This window comes from Ranitomeya imitator, chromosome 5, assembly GCF_032444005.1.
Source record: "Ranitomeya imitator isolate aRanImi1 chromosome 5, aRanImi1.pri, whole genome shotgun sequence".
NCBI classification, from domain to species: Eukaryota; Metazoa; Chordata; class Amphibia; order Anura; family Dendrobatidae; genus Ranitomeya; species Ranitomeya imitator.
In genome coordinates this window covers 655,657,987-655,685,007 of record NC_091286.1, presented here as the reverse complement: position 1 = coordinate 655,685,007, position 27,021 = coordinate 655,657,987, and the positions used below count along the sequence as shown (strand labels likewise).

Genomic DNA, 27,021 nt, shown 5'->3' with positions numbered 1-27,021 from the left:
ATGTCACCGCTGTGCTCTGCATTACGGCCGGTGCTGACAGTCCGTGCAGGGAAGCTGACGCCGGGGGACGTGACAGACATCGGAATGTGAGTATGTACTGTTTTTTTTCTTCTTTTACAATGGTAACCATGGTAAATATCGGGTTACTAAGCGCGGCCCTGCACTTAGTAACCCGATGTTTACCCTGGTTACCAGTGAACACATCGCTGGATCGGCATCACACACGCCGATCCAGCGATGACAGCGGGTGATCAGCGACCAAAAAAAGGTCCTGATCATTCCCCAACGACCATCAATCTCCCAGCAGGGGCCTGATCGTTGCTCGTTGTCACACATAACGATTTAGTTAACGATATCGTTGCTACGTCACAAAAAGCATGACGTTGCAATGATATCGTTAACGAAATCGTTATGTGTGAAGGTACCTTTAGACTTGAGCTGCCTACAAGATGTCAGCATTGCACTACTCACATTATGAGTAAAGTAAGAATTATATTATTTCAGGGGTGTTGGCACAAAAAAGTTAATACTTTCTAAGAGGACATTTGGGGGCAATATAACTGGTTTAGGGTCTGCAATATTTGCCTTGCTCATGGGGCTGGCTACACTGTTAAAACAATATAGATGGTACAGTAGATAAGCCTTAAATGGGTGTTAAATCCCAAATCCTATTCCAATATGTAGTAGGTGTAACATTGGCAAATCAGAAGAGCTATACTAAAATTCTAATTCAAGGTATTTGCTAAAATTACACCTACTACATATTGGGATAGGATCTTGGAGATGGGAATATTTTTAAAGCGTACCTGTTAGTAAAGGGCCCAGAATTTACTCCAGAAGTAATGCAAAAAATGCAACTTTTAGCATTTTCACACCAGTTATTCCCAGCTCTGCCTATGTCTGGAGCTGGAGCAGGATGAGCCTTGTACCATAGCTCCTCCAATTCATGATAAGCTGTCGGGTTCCTTATGCCAGAAATATTACTCTAGTCCCCAACTCTCCACCTCGCCCCAAATCTCTCGCTCTCAAGAGGTGCTGATCACTTGTCAGAAGGCTCAGACTGGCCCACAGGGTAACTGAAATCCCCCGGGGGGCCCCTGTGTACATCTGGGCCCCCAACCCCACTGTATGGGCAGTACTTGGCATTATTCATTACTAGATGGCAGCCCGATTCTAAAGAATCGGGAGTCTAGAATCCATATATACTTTATTTATTCAAATGTAAGAATAATACAATTAATAAATAATAGTAAGAAAGAACAAAAATAATAGGCAGTATATGGAGAAAACACCAAACAAAAGTTCAAAATTGGTGTGAAAATGTCACTGAACCACTTCACAACTAAATATATATAGTTTTGGTAAATGGTATTATCATTTTTTTTGACGAAATTCGGCAGGAGCTTGAAGCGCAGCGTCACTGGGCCCGCCTCCACGCAGTAGAAACTTGCTGTGAGGTAAAAATTCAAAAATCACACCAAAATGGCGGGCGGAGTGTGTCACAGTACGGCACGTTTCTGATTGGTCGCTCGCAGCAGGCGGCAACCAATCAGACACTGGACACTGTTGACTTCACTTATCTCTGGACATTAGCTCCGGACATTAGCTCCGGACATTAGCTCCGGACAAAGCCACGGAAGTTGGCACAAATTGCAGGAAGTAGTATTCTAGGCAATTAATCTCCGGACATTAGCTCCGGACATTAGCTCCGGACATTAGCTCCGGACAAAGCCACGGAAGTTGGCACAAATTGCAGGAAACAGGAACACATGGGCTACTTGCACAGTGAACAAGTCTGTATGATCATGTTCACACACCACCAAGAAACCTGAAGACACAAAAGAGAATAGTGAAACCAAAAACACTCAGTTTGAAAAAATGTTGCAGTAATCCGCAAGTGCTAGTAAAAGATGTAAAAAACAGGTATAAGATTGGTAGAGCAGCTTAGTATACATTTTTTGCAAAAAACGTATCAACCAAATACCCTGTTTTTTACATCTTTTACTAGCACTTGCGGATTACTGCAACATTTTTTCAAACTGAGTGTTTTTGGTTTCACTATTCTCTTTTGTGTCTACAAATTGCAGGAAGTAGTATTCTAGGCAATTATATATTAGATTCATTAACCACGCTACCCAGTTTATTATTATAAAGAGATATAGATAAATTTGGGAACGAAGGTAGTATAATATTTGCATGCAGGTGAAAAATGGGGGGGTCAATGTTACTGGTGGGCCCTTGTCATCCCAGTCTGACACTAGTTGTATTGCTTGCACAAGTGCTGTGACTTTCCAACAGTACTTGTACTGATCGTTATGGGGTGTGGAGAGTCCCACTGATCTGATAATACTGGCCTATTCTAAGGATCAATAATCTAAACCTCGAGGCACCTCAGTAAAATTGTGAATGCAGCTGTTGGCTATTAACAGCCTGTAATCAATGAGGAGTAGAAGATAAAGAAATATTAGATCATTTTCAATCATCCAATATTCTCCGTGTTCTGTCCATTATAAACAAGTACTCACTACATTCTATGGGCATGCTCACATGTCCAGCTTTTTTTTTTATAGATAAATTGACGCTATCCGTGTGGCATCATAATGCTGTCCACTTTTCACTCTCTAATAGGTAAAATTTGGAAAATGTTGATCTTTTTCAATCCTTTCAAACAAAAACCACACTTATGGTAAAAATGTACATCGTGACCAAAAAATGACAAACCGTTTAAAAATCATTGACCAAAATGTATCCATAAAAGGGGACGGATGTGATTTCTCATTGCAGTTCTTGAAGAGAAACATCTTATGAGCCCAGTTTCCTACATGAACCAGACACCTAAATAAACTCTAGAAGAACAGCTATAATATCTGATGGCGTCACAAAATGTCAACTGAAGGAAACTATATTTTAAAACTCACTACTCTTAATACATTGCCATCGTATTATATGGCATTGTGTGATTACACTTGCTATTTTTTCCCTCCCAGTTAATTATTTTCTTTTCTATTAGGTCTTTGACATCACGTCAGTAAAACAGACTAGCTGAATCCTTCCTAGCTCTGTGTAGAAACAGGAAGCCTCTTCCCTGCATAAGTCATTAGAGCTACAATTCTACATCACATTATATAGAACTAATGGATAAGAGAAGAATTAGCTGGGTAGAAAAGCAAAATGAGCAATTGTAAGGACAGTGATATACAATATGATTGCAATATACTGTATTAAGAGGAAAAAAACTTTCAATAAAGTTTCCTGAATTAATGAGATTCCATGCTGTCAACATAGCATTTTTTGGTGCCATCGGGACATTATGTAGGTTTGTTACTGTTTTACAAATTGCCTTTCTTGCATCAATGAAGTAACTAGGATGGGTGCTTTATGTACCTGGAATAAATGCATGAAGCAATTCAATTCCCCTGTTACACCCTTGCAAATTGGCTGTCAAGGAAGAAGGCGCTGATGCCTCTTGCCCACAACCTGCAGTTGCGCACACACACAAGTCAGCAACCACGTCCAGTCCTGCATTCAGTTGTTCCGTGTTGGCATATGTCTGTTGACAAATTGTTAGTTAGGGCATATTTATTCGCTAGCACTTTACATTGCCCGGTGCTGGACAAAGATCATTGCTGGCTTTTTAGAGGCTCCTAAAGGAGACTTGTCTCTTTATTAAACTGTCACTTCCCTTAATTTTTTTTTTTTCGACCAAAATTTATAAAATCTGTGATGAGGGGTAGGGTTGAGCGAAACGGGTCGGCCACTTTCAGAAGTCGCCGACTTTTGGCAAAGTCGGGTTTCATGAAACCCGACCCGACCCCTGTGTGAGGTCGGCCATGAAGTCGGTGTTCTTCTGAATCTGCAATCGGAATTCCGATACCGATTCCCGATATGTTTAAGATATCGGGAATTGGTATCGGAATTCAGATTTAAGTGTAAAATAAAGAATAAAAATAAAAAATATCGCTATACTTACCCTCTGACGCGCCCTGGTACTAACCGGGAACCTTCCTTCCTTTGAATCAGCGCTTTCAGGACCTTGCGGTGATGTCGCGGCTTGGGTGAGTATATACCTAATAAGAATATACTCACCCTCGGACGCGCCCTGCTTCTTTCCGGCAGCCTTCCTTCCTAAGAATCAGCGCTTCCACGACCTTCGGTGACATCGCGGTGACGTCACGGCTTCTGATTGGTCGCGCGGCGGTCACATGGGCGGTCGCGCGGCCAATCACAAGCCGCGACGTCACCACAAGGTCCTGAAAGCGCTGATTCGAAGGAAGGAAGGTTCCCGGTTAGTACCAGGGTGCGTCAGAGGGTAAGTATAGCGATATTTTTTATTTTTATTCTTTATTTTACACTTAAATATGGATCCCAGGGCCTGAAGGAGAGTTTCCGCTCCTTCAGACCCTGGAAACCATTGGAAACCCAATGCACTGCATTGGGTTTCGAGTTTCGGCCGACCCCGACCCCGACTTTTTTATAGGATCGGCCGATTTCACTCGACCCGACTTTTGAAAAAGTCGGGTTTCGTGAAACCCGACCCGATCCTATAAAAGTAAAGGTCGCTCAACCCTAATGAGGGGTGTTGGCCAGTTTGTGTACATTTTAAGCAGCTCTGATTCTGGGTTAGCCACTAGAGCGGGACAATATAGCATATGGACATTAGAGATAGGAACTCAGGAACAGTAACAGTTAACTTAGAATGGGCCAACTGTGGGTAAGACAGGAGGATTTCCTGGTTTTGGGTAAGTCAGGCTAGGGAGCCCAGGCAGGTCAGCTGGGCCTGGGGGCCCCCAACTAAGCAGTGGGCCACAAAACATTAAGTGTGAAGCCCAGTCATACAGGAAAGCAGCAGTGAGAGCAGCGGTCGCCACAAAACAGAAGCGCAGGTCGCTCCAAAATGTGGCAGCTTTCCACTTGGGCAGACGCCCTTATATCTGGGGCGAAGCAGACAAGGGATCCCCTGAACGTAGCGAAATTGAACAGGGTGTACGCTGCAGTCCCGGTTGAGATGTGACAAACTGGGTAGAACCTAAAGGACATAGGGAAGAGCACAGGGAAAGCGAAGGATGTCAATTGTGCAGAACTGTGATTCTCTACATGTTTCCAATCGCAGCACGTCCACATCAGTTAGTTATACGTTTTAAGTTGAATTTGGATTCTCTATGTGAAGTGTCCCTGCATCTAATGTAGGCCTCTGAGAACCAGGCAATTGAGACAGAGGGACTGTATATATGCAATGCGGGTGGTCAGGGCATGATAAAGCAGACACCTATGTGGGCTATGACTACGGCCCTGGCTGCTGCTCACAATATAGCGCTTATTCATATCTGTGGATTGTCAGTTGCTGCAGGGTATAACAGTCGTCCGGAGGCAAGAGCAAGACATGTTCTTTGTAACCACACTGACCATGAGGATCACTGATAATGGACACCCCTATATTCCTTACTATTCTTCAAGATACCATATCAAAATGTTTTGTATTGGGTTTTTTGTGCACTTTGTTCTTAGCTGGACAATCTCATAATTTAAACCACAAATTCTCTCCCATTGGCAGCAGACTTGTCTCATCTCCCGTCTCACAATCGGTGAAGTTAAGGTACCTTCACACTAAACGACGCTACAGCGATCCAGACAACGATCCGGATCGCTGCAGCGTCGCTGTTTGGTCGCTGGAGAGCTGTCACACAGACAGCTCTCCAGCGACCAACGATATCGGTAACCAGGGTAAACATCGGGTTACTAAGCGCAGGGCCGCGCTTAGTAACCCGATGTTTACCCTGGATACCATCCTAAAAGTAAAAAAAACAAACGCTTCATACTTACCTTCCCCTGTCTGTCCCCGGCGCTCTGCTTCTCTGTACTGGCTGTGAGCACAGCGGCCGGAAAGCAGAGCGGTGACGTCACCGCTGTGCTTTCCGGCCGCTGTGCTCACAGTGAGTGCAGGAAAGCACAGCGCCGGAGGACAGACAGGGGAAGGAAAGTATGAAGCGTTTGTTTTTTTTACTTTTGGGATGGTATCCAGGGTAAACATCGGGTTACTAAGCGCGGCCCTGCGCTTAGTAACCCGATGTTTACCCTGGTTACCAGCAAAGACATCGCTGAATCGGTGTCACACACGCCGATTCAGCGATGTCAGCGGGAGAGCCAGCGACCAAAGAAAGTTCTGGCCCTCTAGCCCCGACCAGCGACAGCACAGCAGGATTCTGATCGCTGCTGCGTGTCAAACTAAACGATATCGCTAGCGAGGACGCTGCAACGTCACGGATCGCTAGCAATATCGTTTAGTGTGAAGGTACCTTTACCCTCTAATGCTGTGTTTCTATGATGAGTATTTGGTGAGATTTTGACGCTGTAGATTTCCTGCAGAATTTCTTTCTTCAACTTCCCAGATTGGGTTTTGTTTCTGAGTTGCCTTGAGTGTTTTTTACATGTTTTTATTGCATTATTTTCAGTTTCACCCTTGCTTCTTTTTGGATAGAATTTTTATTTAAAATTACTTTGTTTTGTAAACTTCCTGTTTGCTGCAAGCTTTGGTAATGCTTTATTGATATGTGTGCGTGTGGATTCTATGCATTTTTTTGCTGCTGAAGTGTAATAAAACCCGTATGAATTTTTTTTTATATGCGAACATTTGGCAACCTCATTAAAGTGTATGGGGAAATCCTGGAAATAAAACACAAATAATTTGCAAGATTTCAAAAATTCAACACACCTCAAATTATTTTTTCACTTGATTAATGAATTAAATTTAAAAATTATAAACTTTGCAAAAATTGAAGTGAACACTTTCTATAAGACCAACGCGTTTCAAACGTTACAACGTTCCTAGTCCTGGTTCGAAATGTGTCGGTTTTTATGAATGGTATTTAGAAAGTGAAATGTTCCCCTGTACTTTACACACACTCCCCTGCTCCAACACTGAATCTCTGGTGCCACCCATAGTATCTGTTATTGTCTGCAGCGCTGACTTCACATCGACAACTCTGCAGACAATTAGTGAGCTCAGTAAGGGTACCGTCACACACTGCCATTTCGATCGCTACGACGGTACGATTCGTGACGTTCCAGCGATATCGTTACGATATCGCTGTGTCTGACACGCAGCAGCGATCAGGGATCCTGCTGAGAATCGTACGTCGTAGCAGATCGTTTGGAACTTTCTTTCGTCGCTGGATCTCCCGCTGTCATCGCTAGATCGGTGTGTGTGACACCGATCTAGCGATGCGATCTAGCGATGCGTTCGCTTGTAACCAGGGTAAACATCGGGTTACTAAGCGCAGGGCCGCGCTTAGTAACCCGATGTTTACCCTGGTTACAAGCGTAAAACTAAAAAAAAACAAACAGCACATACTTACATTCTGGTGTCCGTCAGGTCCCTTGCCGTCTGCTTCCCGCACTCAGTGACTGCCGGCCGTAAAGTGAAAGCAGAGCACAGCGGTGACGTCACCGCTCTGCTGTGCTTTCACTTTCACTTTACGGCCGGCAGTCACTGAGTGCGGGAAGCAGACGTCAAGGGACCTGACGGACACCAGAATGTAAGTATGTGCTGTTTTTTTTTTTTTACGCTGGTAACCAGGGTAAACATCGGGTTACTAAGCACGGTCCTGCGCTTAGTAACCCGATGTTTACCCTGGTTACCCGGGGACCTCGGCATCGTTGGTGTGTGACAGCTCCCCAGCGACCACACTACGATTTACCTACTATCACGGCCAGGTCGTATCGCTGGTCGTGATCCTAGGTAAATCATATAGTGTGACGGTACCAAAAATGCAGAAGAGGTGAAAGTCATTCAGTTATTTTCCTGTTTGCTCCTGTCAGTATTTTGGTCAGTATTTTACATCAGTATTTATCAGCTTCCTCGCCTCCTTCACACTTTTTTAGCTGCTTCTAATCCTGCTGTAATAGAAGTCCTTATCCCAATGATGAGTGCACACTTGCTTGTCTTCTCTGCTCCATGATATTCAGCAGAGCAGGAGCAACACCTGGGGCAAAACTGGGTGAAAATGTCCAACCCTATAACTGACAAGCCATGGACCCTGACTCCCAAACAAAATGAATCACACAGACGCACACAAAATAAATACACTGAGCATTATTAGATATCAAATGGTCTCAATTTTATTTACATTCACATGACACCAACAATGGAACAACGCCTGACTTACGAAGAGTCACCCTCCAGCACTCAGGAGAGGAAAAAACCCCTGTGGTGGAAACCTCTAGGAAACCAAGGCTGGAGGGTCACCCTTCCCTTGAGCTTAGAGAGCTAATGTCAATATAACAGATGTAACACGTTTTAATATTTGTACAGTTTACCAGATTTACAGAGAGAACGACATAACAACTGTAAAAGTGATAAACCAGATGTGGGAGAGATCTGGCAGCGATGTGTCACCACATTGGTTGTTTAGTTGATCTGATTGCCCATATGAATGAACCATTTCTTCCTTACAGATCAAGGTCCACCACTCAAATTTTGACTTTTTGTTACAGGGATTGATCATGATGGATAACCCCTAATAGGAGAAAATACCCTCTCCCTTCTCCCATCCCAATTTATTACCCATTAGTCATTGATGCTTCCATGAACTCCCAAAGGAGAGCAACTCTTTGTAGAGGGTAACAGGACAGGATCCTGTGCTGGGGACCCTTCCCATGCTTTGGGGGTGTCTAAAGCAGACAACCCCATTTCCCTGCTACAAACTTCAAATTTCACCAAGGTCGGCACATTACGTGGGGTGGTCAAACTCCAACGTCCTCAGGTGCATCGATAATGGTGCTTATCGTGGCAGCTCGGCCTTCTATTACAGAATCTTCTTCATGACAAATGTTATGAGATCATAAGCAAGTGTGATAGTTAGTGCAGGGCTATTACTGATGCAGGACCCAAGTATTAACCCTTTCATCTTTGGTAATTCACTTCATTATAGAGGTAAATAACTGCACTTATCCAGCAGGTGCCTATCATTATGGCTTCCCTTAGGCACCATAAGAAATGCAGATTAAACGTGCAATTGTTTCAGGAGTTTTTTACACTTTTTAAATACAGATATTGGATTTATAGCTAGCACTTTACACAGAAGAAAAAAAGGGGAAATTGTAAAATATTACATTTCAAGCATTTTCCTAATGTACAGTTCACATTCACAAAATTACATGGGTTGAAAAAAGACCTAGGTTGAACTTGATGGTCCTATCTTCAAAGTTATATATTTTATATTGCTAGATTGAGTTATAAATAATGTCAAGTTTTGTTAAAAAAAAAAAAAAAAAAAAAATCCAGACGTTTTTTTAAATGTTATAGTAACTGCCATTACTAGCTCCTCTGGTCAGCAGCATTCCAGTCTGATTGCTCTAACTGTATAAAACACTTTCCTATTTAGCTGCCATAATTCTTTCCTCCATGTGTAAGGCTTGTTTCACATTTGCAGATGGAGATGCTGCGTACGTCCTCCATGAAGCTCCGCCCACCGCCACACCTCCTCCGGTCAGCTCCACATACATCAGCATGCAACGTGCATACCCTATCTTTACCACTAGGTATGCCGGCCATGCTGATGTATGCAGATGTCTCCGCATGCATCGTTTAGATGGAGTGGCGACCGCACCAAAATGCAATTCTTTGTGTTCGGCGCAGGTTGCCGCACCGTCAAAATGATGCATGCGGAAGCATCCGCATACATCGGCATGGCCTGCGTACAAAATAATTGAGAGGGGATACGCATACCGACGTAGGCGGAGCTGACCGGAGGTGGTGAGATGGTGGGCGGAGCTTCACAAATGATGTACGCAGCCCTCCACTAAACCTCAATCTGCAAATGTGAAACCAGCCTTCAAACAGGCTGACTGGCCCACAGGGTATCAGAGGAATCCCCCAGTGGGCCCATGTGTAGATCTGGGCCCCCAACCCCACTGTATGGGCAGTACTTGGCATAATTCACTTGATTCACTCTGTACAGAAAAAAGCTGTATCTCCTCATTCATTAACCAAACTGCCCAGTTTATTACGATAAAATACGATACGATACACTTTATTGATCCCGTTGGAAATTATGGTATCACAGCAGCACAACTTAAATCATAAAAATCATATAATATATTATATATCTTATTAAATCGTAAAATATTATATAATATATATATATATATATATATATGTAAATTTTGTGAATGATGGTAGTGTAATATTTGTATACAGGTGAAAAATATGCCCCCCCAAAGTCAATGTTACTGGTGGGCCCTTGTCACCCCAGTCTGACACTGCTTGTCAGACATTGCTTGCGCCTCCTATTGAATCAGGAGCATCTGGCCGTAATGTATTTAATTTTGATGAATGGACGTATTTGAGTCAGTGATCAAAAAGAAAGACATTCAGTCCGTTTTGGAACAGGGACAAGGATCAGACTCCCAGTTCAAATGAATGGGTCTGTCAATAAAATGGACAACTCGCTATGCCATCGGTGGGCGATCGCATGTGGGTATCAGCTGCATGTGACAACTGACAACCTGCAGCAGTGCCCACGTTCGGTGCAGGCATTTAATCCCTCTGATACAGCTGTTAGTAGTGACAGCGGCATAGAGAAGCATCGCACAAGGAGGGGGCTCCCTGTGCACCTCCCTCAGGTCAACGTGATGCGAATGCGTTGGCCTGATGGTCTCCATGGAGATCCCTGGCTCCAAGATGGCTGCTGGGTCCTTCAGGATGACTTTTGGGAGAAGGCGCCGGCATGCTAATTTCCCTGCCTATCAGATCAGTGATCTGACATTAGTGATATCCTGGACTGGGACAATGTAAAAAAAAAAAAATTGTGTAAAGTTTTTTTTTAAAAATCCCTGAATAAAGGGAAAATTCTTTTTCCAATAAATACATTAATGTAAATAAACAAGTACACACTTGGTATCTCTGCGTTCGTAACAACCCTCTCTATAAAAATGTCCCACTATTTTTCACCTAAAATGAACACCGTATAAAAAAAAAAAGAGAAAACCGGCAAAAAACAATGCTTTATCATACCGGCGATGAAAGACGGATGCAAATTAAAATGATACCGCTGAAATGTCACCTTGTCCTGCAAAAAACAAGCCACCATATAGCTCCATCAGCAGAATAAGTTATAGCTCAGAATATAGCAATGCAAAACTCTTTTCTATAATAGTCGAGCCATAACATGACTGTCGGCCAAATTATAAAAAAAATTATAGCTCACAAATTATGGTGATGCAAAAACTAGTTATTGCAAAAGGAAGCGTCTATTAGTGTGTGACAGCCAAACGTAAAAACCCGTATCTGGAATGAGCAAAGCGAGAATATGGTCTTGATTTAAGCTTCCAAAATTCACTAATCCTGAAAAACAAAAGCTTGTTTCCTCCCCAATATAGCACCAATGAAAATGTTGTCCAACAAGGAAAAGGAGCTTTTCATGGACTTAAAAAATTACCTTAATGCTAATGTTTCTATGTTATGGGTGAGGGATATTAGATTATAAAGGGACACTCGTATTACTACTTTATCGGGGCATTATCACTTTATAAATGCTTAATGCCCCAATTGTTTCTTATAAAGAGGAACCTGCAGTGTTACTGTGGAGACACACATGATACTTTACATAGGGGATCTGAGAACAGCAGTATTTCACGGATTTCCCCCAAAGACTTGTATTCAGCCCTGAGGGATGGTCATAAGATGCACAGTAGACCCAAGGTAAAAGGTTGGGGATCCTTTACTCATTTAGTTTGCTATTCACTAAAATGGGAGAATATTGAGGTGTAGGGATCATCCATGATCCTATCCAAGTGTTGGGTACGTCTACTGGATTATTGGTTCTATCCAGCACATTAATAGACCCTGTACCTCAATATTTCACATGTTTCTGGGTTTTATCCAACAGATCGGTTTTGTACTAGTTTTTAGTGTCTTGTTGCACATTGTCTATAGCGGTGGTCTAGTCACCCGTGTGATGTGCAACGTGTCGTCTCCCACATGCCCGAGATGAGAAATATGTGAAAGCTGAAACATTACGTCACTTGTGATTAAACCTCTCCTGCATTTTACCTCCTTATTTGAGTTCTGACATTATCTGATGACACGTCTGAGATGGATGGATATATTGACAGGTCGTCTCTTTTTGTGTTGTGTATGTATTTGAATATAAATAAATATATGAGTTAACCTTTTAACTTCTGCCAATAAATAACATGACAAATGTTACTGTATATAAGAAGCATTTTATTGTGATTTCATGGCACTGGGCAGACATGGGATCATCTAGTCCTTAGTTCTGCCCAAGTAAAATGATCAAATCCACTAGAAGAACTGACGTTGAAGGATGATGGCTTCCTCTGTCCTTTCCAATTTACTGGTTACATGGTTATTACAGACATGTACCAAGCAAGCTGGACTGGGCAGGGGGAAGTCTTCCTGTGCAGTCCGAAGGTTCCCAAACCTGCCCCCCACGTCTCACATCCGTGGGGATTTACAAAATAAGTGAAGAGCAGATTTACCTCCTCACTATAAACGCACTTAAAACCAGACATTAAATTTTCAAATTTGAGGTCAATGTAAAATTTCACAATCCTTTCTGTCAGCTCCAAAACTGATAACGAGGTGATATGAAAATGTTCTTCACTCTCCAAACCTAAGGTTTGTGCCATCTGGAAATCTGCACAGATAGTAACATAGTAACTGTTGTGAATTCTGTGGCTGAATTCACTCCTGTGGTCACAAGTGGTACTGCAGCTTCTGAGCTTCCTCCCTCAGGTGTTCTGGTGAGCTCGTTAACTGCTTCATTACTTAACTCCGCCTGATGCTGCTATCCTTGCTCCTTGTCAATGTTTCAGTGTTGGATCTGAGCTTCTCCTGATTGTTCCTGTGACCTGCTGCTCTGTATAGCTAAGTGCTTTTTGCTTTTTTGTTGCTTTTTTTCTGTCCAGCTTGTCTTTTGTTTTGCTGGAAGCTCTGAGACGCAAAGGGTGTACCGCCGTGCCGTTAGTTCGGCACGGTGGGTTTTTTTTGCCCCCTTTGCGTGGTTTTGCTTTAGGGTTTTTTGTAGACTGCAAAGTTCGCTTTACTGTCCTCGCTCTGTCCTAGAATATCGGGCCCCACTTTGCTGAATCTATTTCATCCCTACGTTTTGTCTTTTCATCTTACTCACAGTCATTATATGTGGGGGGCTGCCTTTTCCTTTGGGGAATTTCTCTGGGGCAAGTCAGGCCTATTTTTCTATCTTCAGGCTAGCTAGTTTCTTAGGCTGTGCCGAGTTGCCTAGGTAGTTGTTAGGCGCAATCCACAGCCGCTTTTAGTTGTGTTTAGGATAGGATCAGGTGTGCAGTCTACAGAGTTTCCACGTCTCAGAGCTCGTTCTTGTATTTTTGGGTATATGTCAGATCACTGTGTGCGCTCTGATCGCTAAGCACACTGTGTTTCTGGATTGCCTTCATAACACCTGTCATTAGCAAACATAACAAGTAACATAGTTATTAAGGTTGAAGGAAGACTATAAGTCCATCTAGTTCAACCCATAGCCTAATCTAACATGCCCTAACATGTTGATCCAGAGGAAGGCAAAAAAAAACCCATGTGGCAAATGGTAAGCTCCACTTTTGGGAAAAAAATTCCTTCCTGACTCCACATACGGCAATCAGACTAGTTCCCTGGATCAACGCCCTATCAAGGAATCTAGTGTATATACCCTGTAACATTATACTTTTCAAGAAAGGCATCCAATCCCCTCTTAAATTTAAGTAATGAATCACTCATTACAACATCATATGGCAGAGAGTTCCATAGTCTCACTGCTCTTACAGTTAAGAACCCGCGCCTGTTATTATGCTTAAACCTTCTTTCCTCCAAACGTAGAGGATGCCCCCTTGTCCCTGTCTCAGGTCTATGATTAAAAAGATCATCAGAAAGGTCTTTGTACTGTCCCCTCATGTATTTCTACAATAAAATAAGATCACCCCTTAGTCTTAATTTTTCCCAAACTAAATAGCCCCAAGTGTAATAACCTATCTTGGTATTGCAGACCCCCCAGTGCTGTAATAACCTTGGTCGCTCTTCTCTGCACCCGCTCCAGTTCAGCTATGGATTTCTTATACACCGGAGACCAGGACTGTGCACAGTATTCTAAGTGTGGTCGAACTAGTGACTTGTATAGAGGTAAAATTATGTTCTCATGAGCATCTATGCCTCTTTTAATGCATCCCATTATTTTATTTGCCTTTGTAGCAGCTGCCTGACACTGGCCACTGAACAGGAGTTTGTCATCCACCCATACTCCCAGGTCTTTTTCATTGATGGTTTTGCCCAGTGTTTTAGAATTAAGCGCATAGTTATACATTTTATTACTTATACCCAAGTGCATGACCTTACATTTATCCCCATTAAAGCTCATTTGCCATTTATCAGCCCAAGCTTCTAGTTTACATAAATCATCCTGTAATATAAAATTGTCCTCCCCTGTATTGATTACCCTGCAGAGTTTAGTGTCATCTGCAAATATTGAAATTCTACTCTGAATGCCCCCTACAAGGTCATTTATAAATATGTTAAAAAGAAAAGTGCCCAATACTGACCCCTGTGGTACCCCACTGCTAACCGCTACCCAGTCCGAGTGTGCTCCATTAATAACCACCCTTTGTTTCCTATCCCTGAGCCAGCTCTCAACCCACTTACACATATTTTCCCCTATCCCCATTATTCTCATTTTATGTATCAACCTTTTGTGTGGCACCATATCAAAAGCTTTTGAAAAGTCCATATACACTACATCCACTGGGTTCCCTTGGTCCAGTCCGGAACTTACCTCTTTGTAGAAGCTGATCAGATTAGTCTGACATGAATGGTCCCTAGTAAACCCGTGCTGATACTGGGTCATGAGGTTATTCCTCTTCAGATACTCCAGTATAGCATCCCTTAGAATGCCCTCCAGGATTTTACCCACAGTAGAGGTTAAGCTTACTGGCCTATAATTTCCGAGTTCAGTTTTTATCCCCTTTTTGAATATTGGCACCACATTTGCTATATGCCAGTCCTGTGGTACATACCCTGGTATTATGGAGTCTTTAAAGATTAAAAATAATGGTCTATCAATGACTGTACTTAATTCCTGCAGATGCGTTAACAGAGTTGGAAATTGTAGTAAAAGGAACTTGACAGCTGATGCATCCAGTTTCTGATACGTGCTGCCCATGAATATCATCTGACAGGTGTTGGTCTTTTTAAAATGCTGCACCATTTTTTTCAGACCTGCTTTAAAAGCCACCGTTGACCAGGCCGAGTTGTCTACCAAGGTGTTGGCAGTAAATGCTGGGAACCCACCATTCACATTAGTCCTACAGCCCAGCTTGTTCCCGAGGCTTTTAGCATAGTCAGACAGGCAGGTCCCTGATGGCTTCCAGTCACCTGGATTGACAGGTCTTTCCTTTTATGCATACATAGGCAGTCACTAGCAGTGTGTAGGAAGAAGCCATCAGGGACCTGCCTTTCCGAGTTGCAAATGCAGCCTGGTCCAAGGCAGCTTTAAAACTCTGAATAGCGTATATATGGCTGGGATCATACATCCACGGGCAGCATGTCAGGCATTGGCTGTATCAGCCATCTGGATCACGTAAAATTCCACTTCTGGAATTGCCACCTGGAAAAGTAGAAGAAAATGTTAGATACATTTTATAACCAAGATGAATATTCACTCTAGACTTAGTATTCGGGGGATCAGTATCCTAGATCAGCTCCACCAACTACAGGTATATTGTCCTCACCAAACCACTAATCCTGGCACATGAAAATGGCATGCAAGGAGGTTCATAACCTCTATGCTAGAAGAAAATCTCTACGTAAATAACCCCAATCCTGACCAGACTTCTCTCTTACAAATTATATAGCAACATATTCCAAACTTTTTAAAAATTCTGAAATGCTTACACCAGGATTTGAGGAAATAAAATGAACATACAAGAGCCACATTCTAGGTCAGAGCTTAATGGTCATTGGCCTAAATATGGGTGAGGGGTGTAATGATGGCTTTGTAGCTTCACAGGAAGATGGATACTCATGGATCAGAAAAAATAAAGATTTGTCATGCATTGATTTTAGGGTGATGTTTTAACCGGATTCAAATGAAAAATAGTAATTAATGCAAATGGAAACACAAGGCAGAAAATGAGCCTGATCCTACACAATCGTCTGTAAAGTGTAACCATCATCTTCATGTGGGCTTTTGATTTATAATATAAAAAATAAAGCTACTCTATCTTGCCAGAAAAATCTGCTTCTTTCTCTACACAGATTACCAGAATTGATAGTCAAAATTCTCTATTCGGGGTTTAGAGTGAAGACACTCTCCCATTAACGTCACTCCACAGCCCTGGTTGCTATGGATACAATTCGGAGTCCATTTTGGTGGAGTCGGTATAAAATTGTCTGACTTAAAACATTAAATTGGTTTCAGTATTTCAATGTAGGATGTGCTGAACATCTTTTCTTAAGATCCATGGATCTGTGCTTATAATTGAGATGAATCTGTACTTGCTCGGATAAGGAATGCCTGCAACCCTGCACTGGTCTCAAGAACTGCTAATGAGAACAGGATTAAAGGTACCGTCACACTCAGCGACGCTGCAGCGATATAGACAACGAGCCGACCTAAACTAGATACCTGCAGCGTTGCTGTTTAGGTCGCTGTAGAATCGTCAAACACAGCAGCTCCAGACGATGCAGGAGCGATCCAGTGATGTAACGGCGACTCCCTTATCGTTCTCGCTGGTTGTTAGCTCCATGTCAAACAGCTGGAGTGTACCGATCCGACACACATCTAGGGGCCCTATGCTCGTTGCTGGCGTCGTTGCTTTTGATGTCAAACATGACGATACACGCCGACCTGACGACAAAATAAAGTTCTGGACTTCTAGCTCCGACCAGCGATGGCACAGCGGGATCCAGATCGCTGCTGCATGTCAAACATAACGAGATCGCTATCCAGGACGCTGCAACGTCACGGATTGTTGTCGTTCTCTTTGCAAAGTTGCTGAGTGTGACGGTACCTTTAGGCAAGTACTGCAGCTTTACAATAGATCAGATTTCAGGTCATCTATGAAAGAGGATCTGATGGAGGTGATACAATTTCTCAGGAATTCATAGACTAACAAAAATGTTCTGAACAACATTTATTAAACTGTTCTTTCCCCCACTTATCGCCATGTATGAGGGAGCCGGAGGTTTCTTACCAACTCCACAGCCCTGATCGCAACCGTCACTTTCCCATTACTGAGATAAGAGCAGGAAGTTGCAATCAAATAATCGGTAAGAAAAAACCTCTGACTCCATCATACGTGGCTCATGTTTAAGGACGGTTTACTGTAGAAAAATAACATTTGGCTTTTACATACCATTGATACAGGAATCAAGCTATTTAGATGGAACATGGTTATTAAAATCCAGCATTACAGCACAATAATTGTGAATATTCAATACATTATGTAGTGTGGGAGGACAGTGTGCATAAATGTTAGTAAATTTTTCTTCTATGAATTTCTGAGATCCATCAGATGAGATGTCAGGTCATTTATGAAAGAGGATCTAACTAGTTTAAGTGTAGCGAGGCAATAATGGTGTCCTCAGATGAGACGGCAGCAAGATGGTGGTTTAACTTTGCTACAAGATTCCTTTTAAAATAACATAACTCCTTTATATTCATTTTATGCAGGATAAGAAAGCCATAGATATTTAAGCAAATGCCTCTGTCATAAAAGCTTTATCTGACTGGGCTCACCTACCTCTTGATTTGATGAAGTAAAACTTGATAAGCCGTCCCTTGGCCCATCTTCTCATGACTTGGATAATGTCCTCGATCTCCTGGCCTCCATTGTCCCCCGGTGAGTCTGTAAATGTAATTGAGGCATAGTTTTACCAATCTCACCAAAAAACACAACCCCTGATATGTTGGATTCTTATTCTAGAAACTAAACAGCGCTTGCTTATCTGTCAAACTTTTGGTTCAGTTTGAGATCTGCAGACTATCATAGTTACAAACATTTCTCCTTATAAAACTGCTAATTTAACCCTCTGTCAGGGGCAATATGTTTTAATGAGTTTAGGGGCATTTCGCCTGTCCGGCACAGGCTAGAAAATTGGCTATATTTTGCTTTTTTTAAAATTTCAGTTCTCTAAAAGAGATCTGTTACCTTAATAGGAATTTAATAAATGAGAATACACATAATAAAAAAAAAATGTTTAGTAACCAGAAAAGTATGGTGTTTCCCAGACAAACCACTGAAAATATAGAAATGAAACTAAGTGAGCTGCGCCTGTCAGTTCAGTTGCCCCTGATGGAGGGTTAATGAAGGGCAGAGGCCATTCACATTACTTGGTTCATGTTCATCTAAAGACTCCTCCCTACAATTCAGTTTCTGTGCTGGGCTGTAAGATACTAAAATCTGCTCATATCTCCTCCATGGGATTTTAAAACCAGGCAAAGTGCATATATACCCTTGGTAAAATACCCTGATATTTGCACTTTGGACAAGCTGTAATCTTTCAATTCAGAAGACAACACAAATTGATGGTAAGCAACCTGCAAGATTGTGAGCTCTACACTTGGTGTTCTATAATACTATCTTCGAGTCACCGTATCTGTAGGTCTGCGGCTATTTGACAGCCACAACACAAGCAGGTTAGTATTAGAGGACGCCGAGGATACTATGTCAGCACACAACTGCACTCTGTTAACACATTATCTGAGCACGCTCGCTCATCACTACTCACCACATTATTACCTTGCAAGAGCTAAACGATCTCCACTTCAGATCCCAAGTCAAGGTTGGCGTTTTCTGACCAAATCAGCAGTGTATCACTGGACGTAAATATTGCTTCCACTGATGCATCACCTATGATGATGCACTCGAGGTCCCCTCGGTTCTCCACCACAATGTAGTGATCTTCTTCTTCAATGACTATTAATTCAGTCTCAAAATGATTGATTTCATCATTGTCCACAACAATCTCATGAGAATGTTAAGGCACGTAGTCTTCTCCCCATGGAAAGTGAAGGTAGTTGAGGACTACGTTTACTGGACTCCTGGTGGTGGGGTCTTCAGTGAACAGGGCGTGAAATAATTGTTGAGCACTGGCAGAAAATTTGGTCCAGCGTCCTGGGGGTGAAATGTAGCTTTGAAACCGTTGCCAGTGGATAAAGTCTTTGAAGAGAGGATCATCTTCTATTGCTCTTTCCCATGGATAACATCCAGTAAAAGAGACAAAAAGCAGTACGCCAAAGGCCCAGGTGTCAATGGTGGGGCGTAGGTCTAGAGTTTCATGGCGCCGCAACTGACAAAGCTCTGGGGACATGAAGGGAATCAAGGGTGACATTGATGGTACGAGGGTACCAATGGCTCTTGTCAAACCGAAATCACTTAGCTTGACATGGAAGCAGTCTTTGTCCATGAGTAGCACATTGTCTGGTTTAATGTCTCTATGCACCAGTGCTTGATCGTGCATGTATTCCAATGCTTTGGTCAACTGTAGCGCACAACGCTTCACCATCGCTTCTGGAATTCCAACCTGGAAAAGTAAAGGAAACCATTCAATATCTGTTCACTTAAAATAAGTGGTAATTTAAGATCATGAATGTTTTATCTCCCATGTTTTCTTTTAATTTTGCCACCATAAATAATGTTCACTGTGTGTAGTAAAATGCTTATAGGGGCAGTGAAGAGGAACAGGTAGTCTCAACACAAGCATTCGATAACTGGCATAGAGCTGGTGGGTGCCGATCCTGCTGGAGCACACAGCAAATGGAGGAAGGAAATGTGTCTGGCACACAGACCAGGTAAAATTTTATTTGAACATGGCATGACGAAATGTACAATTGGTGGAGAAAGGTGGCAGTTGATGGACCTAGGTCTTTATTCAACCTACTTAACTATGGCTAAAATAAAAACAACCTGACGCGTCTCTGTCAAAGGGTGAACTGCCGTGCCATTTAATGCGCCAGGTTATGTTGGTTTTTGTTTTAGCCATGTTCAAATAAACCTTTTGATTTTTACCTGTTCGATGTACCAGAAACTTCTTTACTTCCTTTATTGTATTTAATTATTGGCCCTGTAATATAGTTTCTGGCACCACTGGTCCCTCACCTTTTCCATCTTGTGACTACAGATCTTTCCAATATAGTTGGTGATCATTAGTAGAGTTAAGGCCCCTTCACATTAAGCGATGCTGCAGCGATACCGACAACGATCCGGATCGCTGCAGCGTCGCTGTTTGGTCGCTGGAGAGCTGTCACACAGACCGCTCTCCAGCGACCAACGATGCCGGTAACCAGGGTAAACATCGGGTAACTAAGCGCAGGGCCGCGCTTAGTAACCCGATGTTTACCCTGGTTACCATCCTAAAAGTAAAAAAAACAAACAGTACATACTTACCTACCGCTGTCTGTCCCCGGCGCTGTACTCTGCTCTCCTCCTGTACTGACTGTGAGCACAGCGGCCGGAAAGCAGAGCAGTGACGTCACCGCTCTGCTTTCCGGCTGACCGACGCTCACAGCCAGTACAGGAGGAGTGCAGAGCACAGCGCCGGGGACAGACAGCGGTAGGTAAGTATGTACTGTTTGTTTTTTTTACTTTTAGGATGGTAACCAGGGTAAACATCGGGTTACTAAGCGCGGCCCTGCGCTTAGTTACCCAATGTTTACCCTGGTTACCAGTGAAGACATCGCTGGTTCGGTGTCACACACGCCGATCCAGCGATGTCCACGGGAGATCCAGCGACGAAATAAAGTTCTGGACTTTGTTCAGCGACCAACGATGGCACAGCAGGGGCCTGATCGTTGGTCGCTGTCACACATAGCGATTTCCTTAACGATATCGTTGCAACATCACCAAAAGCAACGATATCGTTAACGATATCGTTATGTGTGAAGGTACCTTAAAGCGAATTTGTTATGGTCCCTGCTAATTCAGCAAGCTATAGCGCTTACCCAATAAGCTGCAGAGGGAACCCGGATACATGGAGCACGCCGGCAGTGCCGCATCTGCAGGTCAGGGCTGTCCTTGTCGCAACACAAGCATGGAGAGCTCAACAAACATGTGATATAAAGAAAAACCTTAATGGGTACTTAAATCTAGGATACCAATTTCTAATCTGACTTTCTAGTCTACATAAAACCATTAAAACTATTGTGCCAAAAGGGGGCAAGTAAGGAGTTTTTGCAGAGACAAGTGAGCCACAGGTTGGTAAACACTTTACTAGTATACATCAGTTTAAAAAAAATGTAATTGTGGTAAAAAAAAAATCCAGAGTTGTATCTACTGTATTTTTTCGGGCTAGAAGAGGCACCTTTTTTTTTACTCCAAAATATGTTGAGGAAAATGGGGAGCGATGTCTTAGGCTGAATGAGGGATCGGCGAGTCACAGGAGGCAGGAGCTGGCTGCTGCACTAACTCCTGTACCCGCTGCTAAACAGAAATGAATATTTACTGCTTTCCACAAAGATGGGAGTGGAGAGCAGTGAATATTAAATTCTTTACACTCCGCATCCACTGGCTTCCTGCAGCTGCTGGAGGACCATGTGTGCCCGCTATGATAGAGAATGAATATTCACTGCTCTGCTTGCCCATGAGACTGTTGACCAGTGAATATTCCCTTTGGTAGCGGGCACATGTGATCACCCATCAGCTGAGGTGACTTTGCCTGCTATTAAAGAAGATTAATATTCACTGCTCCACACGCCTATAGTCCTGGTGAGGGGAGTAGTGAATATTCTGGCAGCTGTGCTCTGCTCCTTGGCAGCACATGCCATGAGCTGCTTAAAAGCATAAATTAGCTGCTGGTATCGTACTGCTATGAAGCGCAGGGACAATAAGTGTGTTTTTTTTTTTCTTAATGTTTTTCTGATGGGGGGGCATTCCTACCAGGATTGGGATGAGGGGACCATGGATTGGGGAGATAAATATACAAGGTTAGGGGATATGAGAAAACATTGAAGCAAAATATGGTAAATTCTGACTCATTTCCTCCTCCTAACACCTATTTGCATTTTTATAGTCTGAAAAATACAATAGTTAAATATTAAATAGTGATGAGTGAATATTCTCATTGCTCGAGTCTTCTCGAGCATGCTCGGGGGTCCTCCGAGTATTTTTTTTTAGTGCTCGGAGATTTTGTTTTTCTTGCCGCAGCTGAATGATTTACAGCTGTTAGCCAGCATAAGTACATGTGGGGGTTGCCTGGTTGCTACGGAATCCCCACATGTAATCAAGCTGGCTAAGAGATGTAAATCATTCAGCTGCTGCAAGAAAAACTAAATCTCCGAGCACTAAAAAATACTCTGAGGACCCCCGAGCGTGCTCGAGAAGTCTCGAGTAGAGAGTATATTCGCTCATCACCAATATTAAACAATTAGTTATTCTGAAATACTTACACCGGGTTCTATCAGTGAGTGAAGAGTTCCTGCAGGGGCCAAATCCTGGGTCAGGACGTAGAAGTTATCAGAGTCCACAAAGATGGGGTGGGTGGAGATGATTCCTTCATGACTTGATAGCTGGATGGACACACACAGCTCATGAAGGAAATATTCATACTTTGTGTGTGTCTTCTTCATTAGCTTAAGGGCCACATTGTTTCCTTAATTAAAAGAGCAAAATTAATTAATATATCAAATCAAATTCTTTGTGGAAAATGAATATTACTCTAAAGTTTAGTCTTTAACCCCTCAAGAGATCAGGTAATTTATTGCTCCATGATGAATGGATCGGATTTGAGATTGCAACTTATTTCTTTCCCTATTGGCTCATTGGTATCCCTGCAGTATGATCACTTACTGATGGGTTGCTATTATAGATAATCAAATATGCAATCTAGAAAAGTGTAACCATTTTATTCCACACCACAAATGCTGCCAAAAATAATGCAAAAATTAAATGAAGTCCTCTTACCGCTCTATGGACTATATGGATCCGGTTCTGAGAGCCAGAACAAAAATATTTTTCTAAAAGGGATTATGCAGTCAATAATAAGTCTACAGTTGCTGTGTGACTGTAGACTGTGCGCTGCAAGAAATGGACTGTCCCCACCAGGAATGGCTGCCAAGTATGTGGTAATCATACTCCATGGCAGAATCAATGTAGTGGGCATGGCCTTGTGCGACACCACATCTACTGGACTGGTTCTGGCCAGGAATCTGCATATTTGACTGTCGAGACACTGGCAAATCCTCGCAGCCTATAGTGTGTGTGTACTGGAAGCTGGCTCGGACTGGCCCATAGGATAGCAGGGGAATCCCACGGCGGGCCCCTGTGCAGATCTGGGCCCCCAATCCCACTGTATGGGCAGTATGTGCCATAATTCACTTGATTCACTCTGGATAGAAAAAAAACAGCATCTCATCATTCATTAACCACACTGCCCAGTTTATTATATAGAGATGGAGGTAAATTTGTGGACGAGGGTAAAGTAATATTTGTATACAGGTGAAAAGTGGGTCCCCTCATAGTCAATATTACTGGTGGGCCCTTGGCACCATAGTCCGAGACTGACTGGAAGGTTTCATATGTCGCAGTCTGTGACTGTAGACTTACCATTCTAGACCGGACTACCACTTTTAACCCCTTGATGACATTGACTGTACATGTACTGCACACGTCGTGTCTCTCCCTGTCTCGTGTCTCGCACTGTGCCCACAACTTAACTTGCACCATGTCAGTTGTTTTGGCGCTGAAAAAATAAGCCCTCACCCTGCCCGCAAACACGAAAAATGGAGACACAACGGGTATCAGAAAACGGCACAATGTAGGTTTTTTTGTTAAGCAAATAAACATGTTTGGTATCGAAGTGGTGAAAACAAACCTCCACATTTAAAAAATAAATAAATAAATAAACATGTTGTGCCATTTTCCGATACCCGTAGTGTCTCTATTTTAAGGGATTCCAGGCTGGGTGCCAAGCTGATGATTTTAATGATACAATTTTGGTGCAGATTCGATCATTTGATCGCCCATTATTACATATTAATGCTAAGTTGTGGTGATTAAAATACGAACTCTACGCCGTTTACCGATTGGATTAATATTTATATATTGATAGACTGGGAGATTCTGAATGTGGCCATGACAAATGTGCATTTTTTTTTTTTTCATTTGAATGTGGCAGGTGATTTGAACATTTATTTTATTTATTTTTTTACTTTCAATTGCTTTAACCTCTTAATCCCCAGGGGTGTATTCTTTATTTGCATTTTCGTTTTTTTTACTCAACTTCTTCCAAGAGCCATTACTTTTATTTTTTGGTCAACATGGCCATGTGAGGGCTTGTTTTTGTGTGACGAGTTGCACTTTTTCCAGTACACAATATGTTAAAACCAACGGTGTCATTCAAAACAGAAAAAAAATTCCAAGTGCGGTGAAATTGGTAAAATAAAAATACAATTTTTTTTTTAATTATGTTCACAAAATGCCCTAACTGACCTGTCGTTATGATTCTCCAGGTCATTACGAGTTCATAAAAAAAAAACTAGACCTGTTTGGTGTCAACGAACTAGTGATGACCTGGAGAATTATAATGGCAGGTCTGTTTTAGCATTTAGTGAACATGGTAAAAAAAAACACAAAAAACAAACTCTGGGATTGCACTGTTTTGCAAATCTACTGTACTTGATTTTTTTTTATTTCCTTCAGTACACAATATGTTAAAACCAATGAACATATTGTGTGCTGAAGGAAATGCAAAAAAATTCAAGTACAGTAGAATTGCAAAAAAAGTGCAATCCCAGAGTTTAGTTTTTCTGTTTTTTTTTTGTTTTTTTTTTACCATGTTCACTTAATGCTAAAAGACCTGCCATTATAATTCTCCAGGTCATCACTAGTTCGTTTACACAAAATGTCTAGTTTTTTTTTTTTATGAACTCGTAATGACCTGGAGAAACATAACAGCAGGTCAGTTAGGGCATTTTGTGAACTTAAAAATGTTTTTTTTTTTTTTTTTTTTTTTTTACCAATTTCACCACACTTGGAATTTTTTTTCCTGTTTTGAATGACACCGTTGGTTTTAACATATTGTACTGAAAAAAGTGCAACTCGTCGCACAAAAAACAAGCCCTCACATGGCCATGTTGACCAAAAAACAAAAAAGTTATGGCTCTTGAATGAAGGGAGCATTAAAAAAACACGCAAAAATGAAAATATCTCCAGGGGTTAAGAGGTTAAAGCAAGTGAAAAGTAAGAATTTTTTAAAAATAAAAATTCAAATCACCCCCACACTCGCCCCATTCAAAATAAAACCAATACAAAAAAAAACACAATTTGTATTGTTGCATTCAAAATCACCCGACCTATATACTAAAAAATTAATCCAGTAAATAAACGGCGTAGCAAAAGAAAAGTCAAAGCGCCAGAGGTTTTTTTTTTTTTTTTTTTTGGTCACCACAACATTGCATTAATATGCTTTAACAGACGATCAAAAGATCGTATCCACACCAAAATGGAATCACTATAAGCATCAACTCATCCCTCAAGCCCTCAACCAGCCCCAGATCATGGAAAAAAAGATGCGAAGGGTCTCTGAAACAAAAGGCTGCGGTGTGAACGTGATAAGTGGCTTTCTTTTTTGTTGTGCTAAAGTAGTAAAATGTGAGAATTTATGCAATTTACACAAGATCCATTTTTTAACATTTTATATCACTGATTACATGATCCATACTATAAAACTCTTAAACCCATGCACTGTACGCGATGAAGCAAAATAAAATTCTTGGATTTTCAATGGCAAAAGTAGAAACTAAGCTTTTGTCCTATAAATTGATTCCCCCACAATCCACCCAAGGAAAGATGCTACAGGTGGATTCAGAATTGTCCTATATATAGTTTGTCTTGCTACTCGCAAAAATAAAGTTAAAGATGAAATGTACAAAAGAAACAAGTTAACCAAGAAATACACAACGTAATACTAAATCTACCCCATAACAGTTTACACAGTTTTTAAGTATTGGATGCTTTGCTGTGGAGCCTTGTGCACCTGCTATGTTTAATTTATTTCCTTTTTCACAAAACAAACTTTGGTAGTTAAATGAACCCTGAAATGCAGCCAAGACCGATACAACTCATCCAGAAATAACCCAGCTTTCATACAGCTATATTGCCCAAAAATAATATGGCTCCTGAAATTACCATGAACAAAAAAAATAGCTTTGTCCTAAAGCCGCCATTCTTAAGGGGTTTGAAGAGTCTCAGGTGTTACGGTGCTACTGCATAGAATTATTTTTTTAACTCTCTTTTGTCATGATTTTTTTTTTTTTTGTTTAACATAGGCAAACCTTTTTAACATGTGGTAAACCTTATGAAAATGATCTGGTGATGTGAGGACATGAATTGGTGACGTCTGACACATCTAAGAGCGCGAATCACAACTAATAACCGACCTTTAGACTACATGGCTCAGGGAAGACTTATGGTTTTCATGTTAAATAGTTTCAGATATTAAAAATCCCATATGACTAATTCACCCTTGTAATGTTAGGCCTTACCTGTCTTCTTCTCAGTAGCCATGACCACTTTGCCATAGGTTCCGCTGCCCAGTGTCTTCAAATACTGGTAGTCCTCCTCTTTGGTGTGGGTGACCATCGTAGATTGTGATGAAATGAAAATTCAGTTGGTTTTCCTCAAGTAGGTTTTGATCCAATGTAGGACGAGCTGCAATCTCACAATTTGTGAAGTCGCTTCTCTAGGAGTTGAGTGCAAATGACACAGAAATGACTGCAATGTCCCATCAGTCTTATATGGACACCATGGCCATGAGATTGAGGTTCCTCCTCCTTCCATAGACAATGGGGTAAGTGACCGTCTAGTCATATGGAAATGAAGATCTCTCCTTAAACACAAGTCTATTGAGTAGAAAGATCAGCCCAGGTACAAAAGACATCTGGGTGGAGGCCATGCTTGGTTTATCCAGTATCTGCCAATTGTTGACATAATCTAACGGGTTGCTTTCTTATGTCAAGTGACACTGAAGTAAATGTGTGAAAATGGCCTAAATCCTCCAAT

General features: G+C 41.9%; 1 protein-coding gene across 1 annotated transcript in view; it reads right to left on the bottom strand.

The window, feature by feature from the left end:
* LOC138637921 (serine/threonine-protein kinase SBK1-like) overlaps positions 1-26,601 on the bottom strand; it is a 53,068-nt gene extending 26,467 nt beyond the window's left edge. The window contains exons 1-6 of the mRNA XM_069726842.1: positions 26,505-26,601; positions 22,410-22,612; positions 19,061-19,549; positions 18,877-18,991; positions 17,767-17,871; positions 12,499-12,656 (exon numbers count right to left, since the gene is read on the bottom strand). Of these exons, the coding sequence (XP_069582943.1) occupies positions 12,499-12,656; positions 17,767-17,871; positions 18,877-18,991; positions 19,061-19,549; positions 22,410-22,612; positions 26,505-26,601 (1,167 nt within the window). The remainder of the gene's footprint in view (positions 1-12,498; positions 12,657-17,766; positions 17,872-18,876; positions 18,992-19,060; positions 19,550-22,409; positions 22,613-26,504) is intronic.
* Between the last annotated feature and the right edge of the window lie 420 nt (positions 26,602-27,021).